At 40.0% G+C, this 10,505-nt stretch overlaps 1 protein-coding gene and 1 long non-coding RNA gene across 2 annotated transcripts; one reads left to right on the forward strand and one right to left on the reverse strand.

Annotated features, from left to right (window-relative positions):
* Positions 1–15: 15 nt before the first annotated feature.
* Positions 16–9,417, reverse strand: yrdc (yrdC N(6)-threonylcarbamoyltransferase domain containing). Its single transcript, XM_033640026.2, has 6 exons — positions 9,170–9,417; positions 6,357–6,552; positions 4,759–4,873; positions 4,542–4,661; positions 4,222–4,352; positions 16–2,291 (listed from the first exon to the last, which is right to left on the reverse strand). Exons 1-6 carry the CDS (start codon positions 9,339–9,341, stop codon positions 2,222–2,224), a joined length of 804 nt encoding a protein of 267 aa, XP_033495917.1. The 5' UTR covers positions 9,342–9,417; the 3' UTR covers positions 16–2,221.
* Positions 9,418–9,901: 484 nt separating this feature from the next.
* Positions 9,902–10,497, forward strand: LOC144464507 (uncharacterized). The gene is made up of 4 exons (XR_013492204.1): positions 9,902–9,995; positions 10,065–10,129; positions 10,207–10,308; positions 10,385–10,497. It is a non-coding gene; the product is annotated as an uncharacterized LOC144464507 (long non-coding RNA).
* Positions 10,498–10,505: the final 8 nt, after the last annotated feature.

Genomic DNA, 10,505 nt, shown 5'->3' on the forward strand with positions numbered 1-10,505 from the left:
GGCGCTTCTGAGTGGTTTTTCTTTTTTCTAAAAACACTTAACTTTCAGACACCTGAAATAAAGACAGGCGTATTTCTAAAATAGCTTCTTATGCATGAATGACAGTCTGATACTGAAAAAAAAACATTTTATTGTGGCTGTGCAAAGGTTTTACAGTCCATTAAAACAAGTTTACAGCAGGTGATGGGAATTTTAAAAATGCTCATTTTTAACATACAGGTGGGCGGATGAATTTCATTATGAGTTTCCACTTAGTACATGTGCTAATCGACACATCTTTGAAATATGTTCCCAATTTGTGAATGAAATATAGTTTAAATGGATAGTTCAAAATCAAAAACATATTTTATCAGTAGTGCTGTTTACCAATCTAGACTGTTTTGGTGTGAGTTGTCTGTCTTCAATCACGCAAAGCGCCACCGTGCTCTTGAAAGCCAGCACAAAAAAAGACGCAAGAGAGTATCCAGTATCCAGCATCCAGCGCCCGACCTCAAGTTTTCCAGGCGGTTAAAGATGCAGCATGTGTACGGCCCCTAATTTCCAGGGCTGGTACCTGCGGTTATTCCACAGGCTAGTTAATAACATGTCGGGCAGGAAATCCAAAGTGTGGGATCATTTTGAGAAGGTGAAGGATGAACCCAAGGTGATATGTAAACTCATCTTCATTGGTCGACTACAAACATGACGTATCATCTGAAACATGTCAGTAGCTACATGCCCATTAGCCACTTAGCACAATCATTACTGCTTTGCTGACAGCGTCATTAACAGGCGGCTCGCTCAGTGTGTGACGTGCACTTGTAGATAAAATATAGGCCTATATTAATGAAGGTTCATTAGTATGGTTTTGTATTTCTCTGTAATGTAGCACAGTGTTAACAATGTTACTAATACTATTCTTTCTCACACCTTCAACTCAAATCATTGTGTTGCCCCGCCCAAAATATATCATTTAATAACTGAATTAATATCATAAACATGTAGGCGACTAGTCGACTAATGGAGCTAAATGACGACTATTGGTCGACTAGGAAAATTCTTAGTCAGGGGCAGCCCTAATATGAACTATTTTCTTTCTACTGAACTAACCCCGCCAACTGTATCACAGCACAGAAGGAAGAGTGCATCTACAACTAGCTCACCTAGCACCACTGAGCTATCTAATGTTACAGCTCAGCCGAGAAGGACGCCATTAATGTTTACATCTCGTGCTGTCACGAGTACAAGCCTCTCATACGTGAGTGGATGCACACTTCCATCTGCGCAGTGATACGTTTAGCAAGTGTAGTTTGGTAGAAAGAAACAGTTCCTATATCAAACTGCTCACAACAAGTTCTGAGGATTAGCTTGAGTAACCAGGTCAGATTTCTAGGAGACATTGCTATTGAGTTTTTTTAATATAATTTGGCGCTTTGAGCACCACAAGTCAAGTGCCATCTAGTTCCATTATAGTCAAGAGAGGCCAAACATCTCTACGGCCGATATCTCCAACACTCTGCAACTCACACCAAAACAATCTAGACTGATAAACAGCACTACAAGTAAATGGAAAAATATCTAAATTTTATTTTGGGGTGAACTGTCCCTTTAAACTACAACATAAAACAGTTATTGTGACTGTAGTTGCTGACAAACTGTAGAGTGAGCCTGACGCTGTTAAACTGACATGCGGATCAAATAAATACAGAGGATTCATAAGTTAGTAAAAAATAGTTCTGGATTCAACAGGCTTAATCTATAGTCAATGCAATTCTCAAGAGTTCCTCCCACCTCGTATCACAAATAACTATTCAGGACATAAAAAAGGAGTCTTCATCACCTCTTACCATTATAGAAATATTAAAATAAAAACTCAAACCATTCATATCAGTTAAACCACCTGTTTTGATGATACAAAAGATACATAGTTTTAATTTTATGCAAAAAATAAAATTAAAAAAAAGAATCCCATACTGTATAGGTGACCTGTTCTATGTTGAGATCCCACATAATCCCATGATAGCAGACACAGTAAGGCACAAAATATGGTTATCAAAAGGTAAAACTTACTCCAGACCTTAAAGCAGCCACCAGAACATTATCTGCCATCCAGTTGTTCCTGAGTTCTCATCCTCCCCGGAAAGACTTCCGTGTGAACATGAAAAGGATTCATCTTTTCTGAAGAAGCCTCGGGGTCAAAGCTGGTTGTGCGTCTCAGCGTGTGTTGTGGAGAGTTCAAAGGTCATTTTTCCCCAGAGTCCTCTGACAGTCCGTATTTGTGCTCCAGCACATCAACCGTAGAAGAAAGGGCACTGAAAAAAACAGCGTTACAGTTCTTGTTTAATGTACAGAGTGTCTTTCAGGGTAAATGTGAGAGCACCAAGCAGCAACCTCTGGGGCTGTAAATGAAGCTAAAGTGCCAGAATATGCAGTTCCTCTAATGACCACTAGAGGCTGGCTCTGAAACGAGTCAACCCCTACAGACCCCCATGTTAAAATGGCCAACTTTAAAGCAGAAATTAACATGTTTACAGCCTGGTACAAAAAAGGATTTTTGTCTCTATAGCCAATTTTCCCGTTCATGACAACTGTACAGGGGTACAGGAGCTGAATTTTTATATTACACTGCTGTTTGCATTTACAGTTATGCATATTAAAGGCGTGGCTGCTTTGAGTGACAGGTGGGTGCCATTTGTTGCCAAATCCCTGTCATGGTGACGAACGTTGGTTCATTTAAGTTAAGTTAAATCTTTGGGTTGCCTAATAAAGTCTTGTTCAGTGTTTGGTTGTAATAAAAGACCTTTTAAAAGGAGTCGGATTTTCAGTTTTTCAGGCAAGTACATTTTGTTTTAAAGGTTTTAATCCTGTTTTTCGCTCATGCCAATTAGCATTATCACAGTTAACTATAGCTGTAAATGCACCGTGCTGACTAAGCTAGCAGCTAGCGCTAGTGTTTGGCCCATCCTCTTGTCCAAATATGGTCACTTCCGGCTCCAAAAACCCAAAATGGGGACGGCTAAAATGCTTTACTTGAGAATTCAAAACAGAAGTCCACAAATCAATGGGTGACGTCACTGCGTCCATTATTTTATATAGTCTATAAGACACAATGCAATAAACCTACTCAACAAGATTTTAATCACTGTTGGTGCCCATTTGTGTCAAGAACCATGTTTTAGTCCACTAATTAATTCCAACACCCCTGATTACTTCTGTGTATTTACATATTCTGTCTGCACATTCTCTGACTTCAGATTGTTAATTAATTTCTGGGAGATTCATAATCACAGCAGGTGGTGCAGGAGGCTCATCCTCCCAGTGGTGGAGCACATTGTGATGATGTTGCATCAGTAGAAAGCACAGCAGCAGCAGGAAACAAAAAGCACTGTCAGGTGTTTGACGCAGGTGGATCTTTCTAGGAAATCAGCTCATGCTTTTCTTTGGTGTGTACGTTGCCTTCTCTCTGACTTGGTTAGTAAGCAGGAAACCTGACGGTACAATCACATTATACTTCAGTCTTGCATATATTCACTCTGTCTCCAATTCACTTCATTTACAGCCTGTACGACTGCTGAGTTTAAGGGTACGTTTCCTCTTCAACTTTGCCTGCAGAAAACAAACTTAAATTCCCAAATCATATCTCTGCCAATATACCCCCGAAATCCTACACACTGGACCTTCAAACTTCACAAAGAGACATTAAAATAATCTATTTCAGTATGTTCCACCTGTAACCATCCTCCACACTCAAACTGACTGTATTCAGTTTGCATACTGTCTGCTTTGAGTGTCACTTTGTCACTGTGAACACACTGCATGCTAAAAGCCTGCTTAGTATGTGGGAAGGATTTTGGGACATGCAAATATGTTTGGAGACGCACAAGTCATTATTCTAACGGTGATGTAGCTTTGCACATATGACAAACTGCAGCATCAGTTTCATACAGTGTTTACACATTGCTCTGATCAATATTTATTTATAATTGCAATCTGATCCATCACATCCTCACAGCTATTTTGTCGCATGAAAGTATAATGTGACCTTTAATCATGGTAATATATTTGTGTACATGTGTACAGTGATAAATAGTGAAGAGGCTAAAATTATATCAATGAAAAAATGGGTAGCCACTTGAATGCTAAAGTAATTGCTCAGTGCAGTAGGAGAGTGCTCAGCAGAGTAAAGAAAGGCACATGCAACTGCACAAAGTGAAAGGTAACTGGGTCCCAGTATGAACTCACCAGCCGGGTCTGATGATGCGGTATTTGCCGAGCACTGATAGGTCGACCACTGTTGATCCGAGGCGGCTGTTGTCTCCAATCGGTCCGCCGTCCACCACCACTGCTAGGTTTGGCCAGAGCTCCTGAAACTCCTTCAGAGGCAGAAACACAGCAGCGTTTAAGATTAAAAAACATTTTGTAAACTCACATGACATAGAGATAAAACACAGAGAGACACCGTTCCAATGCTGTGGGAAACGTACTGAATGAAATTTTAAAACATAGTGGATGTGAGACTGTAAAAATGTCTTTCAAGTTGTAGTGTACTTTCTTCCACTTACATGTACAGCCACGGTGCTGGTGTGTGAGCTGACGTTGGCGCTGGTAAGTGCGAGTGGTTCTGCACACATTTGGCAGAGACGTCTCATGAAGTCATGGTCTGGGATACGTACGCCTACAAGCTGAGCAGCACATGGACGTGTAAACAACACACGACTGACATTCATTAATAAACCAGTTTTATTTTCAGTAACATCAGGTTGAAAGTTGCTGACTTACTGGAGTGAAGGGGTTCAGGTCTGTGTTCAGTGCTTCAGATCTCTCAAACACCAGAGTGACGGGACCAGGCAGCAGGTCAGCCAACAGCGCCTCCTTCACCTTCACCTTACAGTACCTGTGCATGGAGACAAGTTGATCATCTGTTCATCACCTGCTTTGTGAAAGGATGAACATTTTCAGAGCGTGCATATTTACACTTAAAGAAAGGGGAACATTTAGAGGGGTTTCTATTTATAGGATATTATACAGTGGTTTTACTATCTGGTCCATTTGTGATCAGATTGGGTTGTGCGTGGCCCATTAACTAAATGAGTTCGACAGCCCCCCGCTCTAAAGAGATGAATATTCAGTATCTTTGTAAAGTATCTTTGATGGTTTTTAGCCTGTTTTTCATTAGCAAAAAGTAGCATTAACATTATCACAGTTAACTGTAGCTGTAAATGCAACATGCTAACCGTGCTCATAGCTACAGGGTTAGCTCCACCCTCTTGTCTTCTGGCTCCAACAAGTGACTAAAAGAACGAGATTTTGGATACAAGCGGCCAAAATGAATTTCCTGGACTCAGCCTTAGAGATAGGGTAAGGAGCTCAGACATCTGGAGGGAGCTCAGAGTAGAGCCGCTGCTCCTTCGCGTCGAAATGGGTCAGTCGAGGTGGTTCGGGCATCTGATCAGGATGCCTCCTGGGCGCCTCCCGATATGGGTGTTCCAGGCATGGAAACCTGGCTGAGACAAGGGCCGTCTCAGGCACCTTGCTCAGTCTGCTGCCTCCGCGACCCGGCCCCGTATAAGCAGATGAAAATGGACGGATTGACAGCTCAAAAAATTCAAGATGGCGCTGACCAAAATGCCAAACTTGCTGTGCAAGATATACCTGCAGTTGGAGCAGCTACGTGACCCGCCCACATCAGTCCACGGTCACCCCCCTTTGCCCCTTGGTCTATCACTACTACGTGGCATTGTAGCTGGGCACTAATAACTGTTGTGTTGGTGGGTTGGTGTTGTGCTGGTGGTGGGTGTGGTTTGCAGGGGCGTGTCGTGTAGGCTCCAAACGAAATGTGGCCACAGCGACCTCAAACTTGAGGCTTCAAAATGTGGGTGACATCATGATGGCTACATCCATTATTGTATACAGTCTACAGTGATGTTACACATTTCAGGATGTTGTCATTTAATAGTCTGCCTCATCGCCTCTCTATTAATTTTGTGATTAACTTACAAATGCCTTAATTTAAGACATGTTCACTGAGCTAATGAAATAATGAATGCTGTGGTATTCTGTGACAGCAGGTGTGACTGTCACTCAGGATGTAAAAATGTGTCTTGTTGGTGCACAGACGATGTCTCTGCCTCTCTACATGTGACACATCTGTGGATGACTAACACTTGTGTGCTGTATGGAAGGTCTGCAAAGAAACCACCTCCTGAAGGACTGACGCCGACAGTTACCACTGATATTTTAAATTACAAAAAAAACCTGCACTCAAAGTGTGTGAAATATCAGCCTGTCACGTTCACTGTTCACCATCCATCAGGCCCAGGTCAAAGTCATCCTCTCATTCTGGTGGTAACACTGAAGACACCCGCGCACACACTTACTTGTAGATATCCTGGATTTCTCCCACACTGATGGCCAGCGGTTTGTGTCCATTTCGTTCTTTGATTTCATAGATTTTTTTCACGGCTTCAGAGTTCTGGGCCAGACACGCCAGGCCGTAGATGGTGTCTGTGGGCACAGCGACCACATGACCCTCCCTCAGAGCCTTCACCGTGCAACTCAGGATTTCAGCACCATCTGCAGTTCAGAAACAAGGAGGGTCAATGGAGGCACCATGATGACAAACGTAACAAAATTTTACACCGGTTTAAACCATACTACACTGAGCAGGTCAGTTTTATATCGGAAACTGATTTTGGTGTATTTAAGGGCTGAAAGAGAGAAACTTGCAGAGGAGGTGGGTCATAAATTGCACGTCTTCCAATTATTTCATATGTGAATCTTATCCTTATCAAACATGCTCAAAGTTTGGATTATGTTGCAGGTGCCGACACTTTTTACTGAGTGTCGAAAATCCAGTTTATCACATTTTTATCCTTAGGGCAATTTAAATTTTTAATTTCACCCTCTCTCACTTTCAGCTGTCCCCATTTCAGTTCATTCATTTATTTCCTTAAATTTTAATTCCTTATGTTTTCTAAGAGTTTATCATTTTACTATTCTGATGTTTTATCATTCGTACTTTCTATTGACATTTTTATCTAAGTTTTTAAATGTGTCCTGGGTGACTGGGATTTTTTTTGAATTTGTAGTTTCTTATTTTTAAATATTTTTTATTTATTTTTATTTATTTTTTTCATTTATTTATTCTTTCCTACACAGAAAAACGGTCTCCAACTCGTATTTCCAAGTTAAAATAAAAGGTTGACTAAGGGCTACTCAGCCTGTGAGAACAGTTACAGAACTGAGTCAAACACTGCTATTTAGATGCATTGTGTGGGAGTGTAGTACTTTGGATCTTAACCCATACTAGAGATTTAATTCAATTTATTTTACTTAAAGGGACAACACACATTAATCAACATTTCTCTGTAATGGGCCAGTGTTTGCCAGCTGGCTAATTTTCAACTGCAGTCATTTGGCGAGATGTTTTAAAAGCTATAAAAGTCAAGATGTCTCAGCCTCGGCTGCATCATGTTGACCTTTCTTAGAAAAATCTTTTTTTTTTGTGAGTCCCCTAAATGTATTCTAGTAATGACTTGAAGTCTAATTGAATTAAAAAACCATTACATTAAAACAGCACTTTTCACTTTTTGTGTTACTTCATACATCTAGTCCACTGCAGTATTTCTATTAACTGTATTTAAAATCCGTATTTAATTACCTCTGACTATTTTGAGTATATTGGCAGAAAAAGAAATGTAATTTGTCACAAAAAGGGCTTGTGTTTGCATCTTTAAAATACATTAGCTGCCATGTCATTTTATTCACAAATTAGACAGATTTATATCTCCAGTTGTAAACTTCTCTTAATGTATTTTGTACTGTATCATACTCTGCTGTAATGGTACTGTTTGTGTCTTTTGCACTCATAATTGGTTGCTTGTGAAGTTTAAGATCTTACTACTTACTATTACTAAATGCCCAGTCTTATTGTCATCTGAAAGAACTGGTGCATTACTGTCACTTAGTCTCACACAGCCAGACCAGTATCTTGTATTTTAATTTGACACATTTCGTGACCAAGTATTTGTAATTTCTAACAACATATTTTTTGGTGTATTTTTGCCCATCTCTGTCCACTGTGTTTCAAAGAGAACTATGCACCCCCCTCTACAACACTGATCTCATAACTGCGGTAAGTAGCATACTGGTTAAGAATAAGCGTTACATGCATAACATATAAAACATAGCTATTGTTTCTACTGTTCAGCTTGAAACAGATACTTTTTTTTTTTAAAAATGATGCTTACACATTAGTGCATCTGTGAGTAATGTAAAACTCTGTAATGAGCAATTACTCATAATGATTCACTAATTACAAATCTGTAAGTCCTCAAGTGTGTTTGAATGGTTTTTGCAGCTTTCTTATTTTTTTGAGTTAAAATGGTCTTAATTCATTGTTTAGTTTCATTTCCAAATACTAAAAATGGGCTACATGTTTAGACTGGCTAAACTTGGACATATGAATGTGAAACTCTGCTTGAATGATCATCAAATTGAATATATGGAGGTTTTTATTATTATTATTATTATTATTATTGTTGTTATTATTCTTAAAGTAGATACCAAATGGTGCATTTTTCCAGTAAAGAGAAACTTCAGAGTCACTGTTATCAGCAATATATCTGGATACATCTTTTTGGTTAGTGTAGGGACACTGCCGAATGCAACAGTGTTTCTGGACACAAAATGAACAGTCAACACATCTGTATTTTTAATGTCAAAAAAAAAAAGAGAATGACAGGATAACATCCATGTATGGTTACTGAAGAAACTTCCCTCACATTATTGGTAAGGAGATATTTGGGAGACACTTTCCAATTCAATTTATGAGCAAATCTAAACTAACAGGGTACAGCAACTGGGGTGCTACTAACATCTTACTAAAATAATGACCATATGTACGGGTTACTATTTCTTAAGGTAGTAGTCAAGTATTTAATGAAACTTTCCTAAACATCTGGACTATGACGTGAACTCTGTGTCTGAGCAACAGGCTGTGTACAGTCTGAGGTCTGGGCAGGTCCATGACATGCACGACTGGACAATCAGGTTTCTGATGTAACGTGCTGCAATGTTTACGCCGCAAACACAACCTGTTAATCTTTCTTCAGTAGCTAAAATCTATCAGGGTCAGACACCAACACTGTAAAGGGACGCACGTGCACTGTTGCTGTGTGTGAGAGCTAACCTGTGTGGCCCTCCTGACGAACACTCGGCTCATTGGAGGTCGGCGCTAACAGATTCAGCACTTTGGTCTTCAGCTCTTTACACATGTCTGCTCCGGGTGAACGAGCCGCGGCTGAGCTGTGAGCGCCTCTGGGTTTCAGTAACTCAGCAGCGATGTGACGAACACACTTCATATAATCAAAGATACAGCGGCGGAGGTCTAATTTCAGCCAGGGAGCATGTTGTCGCCCGATGAAATAACAGGCGGCTTCCGGGTTACGCCCCCAAACAATGACGCGGACTTTCTTAAAGGGCCAGCAGCACGTTGTTTCAGATCTCCGGTGTAAATAAAGTTTGGACTTCTGATTGTGTGATAGCTGTTTTAAATTAAATTACTTAATTGATGTTATTGAACAAAAATATAAAATTAAATTAAATGAAATATTTTGTAGAGCTGATGGTATAAAACATTGCTTTTTTAAAGAGCTGTGCCATTTGGCTTCTAACCTCTCCTGCACAAGGTTTTAATTTCTTTTTCCTGTATTTTCTATACATGTATGTGCAAGTAAATGTAACTAAACTAGACTAAACTAAACTAAATAAAATAAAATAAGAAAACATCCTGGGCTGGGGTTGTTTGCAGCTCAAATGTTGTTGTATGCAACTTATTTCTTCAAACGCTCATATCTTTTTTTAAATTCAAGTTGCCTGCCTGCTTGGCCTCCTCATCACTCATTAATTAGGGAAATTATAATCACCTGTGAGCACCTGCCTAAAACACAGAGCTCACACACAATGCAAAATTTACCAGACAAATGATAAGTCTCTTGTCATGGCTTCGGACACAGGTAACAACACATGCATCTATCAGCTAACTCTTATATTATTAATATCTGTCTGAGTGTGTTTGTTAACAGTTACAGGTTGTACAGAGGAAACAGTGACCCTGCGCAACGATGAGGGCGTGTCACTGGTGAAACAGGTCAGACACAATCTAAAGCTCAACTTCTGATCACTGTGTGCCCAAAAACTACTTCGGACATGTTTTATCATCCACAGAACCTGGAGGTGGTCGGGGACAGACTGGTGAGCCTGTCTGAGAAGATCACCCTCTGCAACAGGATCCTGGACGACTTGAAGGATCTCAGTGATGTTTTAGTGGTGAGCTCTCTTTTCTAATCTCGGATGTTTGTGATTTGCTGCACATTTTTAAAGTAAATTTTTGTTATGTTTGCAGAGAAAATCTCTTCATGACGTATCTCTACCGACGCAGAAGTGACCAGAAGTGGAGCAGTCTTTTTGTTTTCTTTTCTATTTTATGTAATGAAATAAACCCAAGTTAGTATCTACTGTTGGTT

This window comes from Epinephelus lanceolatus, chromosome 10, assembly GCF_041903045.1.
Source record: "Epinephelus lanceolatus isolate andai-2023 chromosome 10, ASM4190304v1, whole genome shotgun sequence".
Classification (NCBI taxonomy): Eukaryota; Metazoa; Chordata; class Actinopteri; order Perciformes; family Serranidae; genus Epinephelus; species Epinephelus lanceolatus.

What these genes read in the sequence shown, in the direction of transcription:
- yrdc (XM_033640026.2), bottom strand. Translation starts at nt 9,341, where the DNA reads ATGAAGTGTGTTCGTCACATCGCTGCTGAGTTACTGAAACCCAGAGGC. An exon ending in TCGTCAGGAGGGCCACACAG is followed by an intron (nt 6,553 to 9,169) that starts GTTAGCTCTCAC and finishes TCTGAACTGCAG; the next exon opens with ATGGTGCTGAAATCCTGAGT. An exon ending in GAAATCCAGGATATCTACAA is followed by an intron (nt 4,874 to 6,356) that starts GTAAGTGTGTGC and finishes CTCCATGCACAG; the next exon opens with GTACTGTAAGGTGAAGGTGA.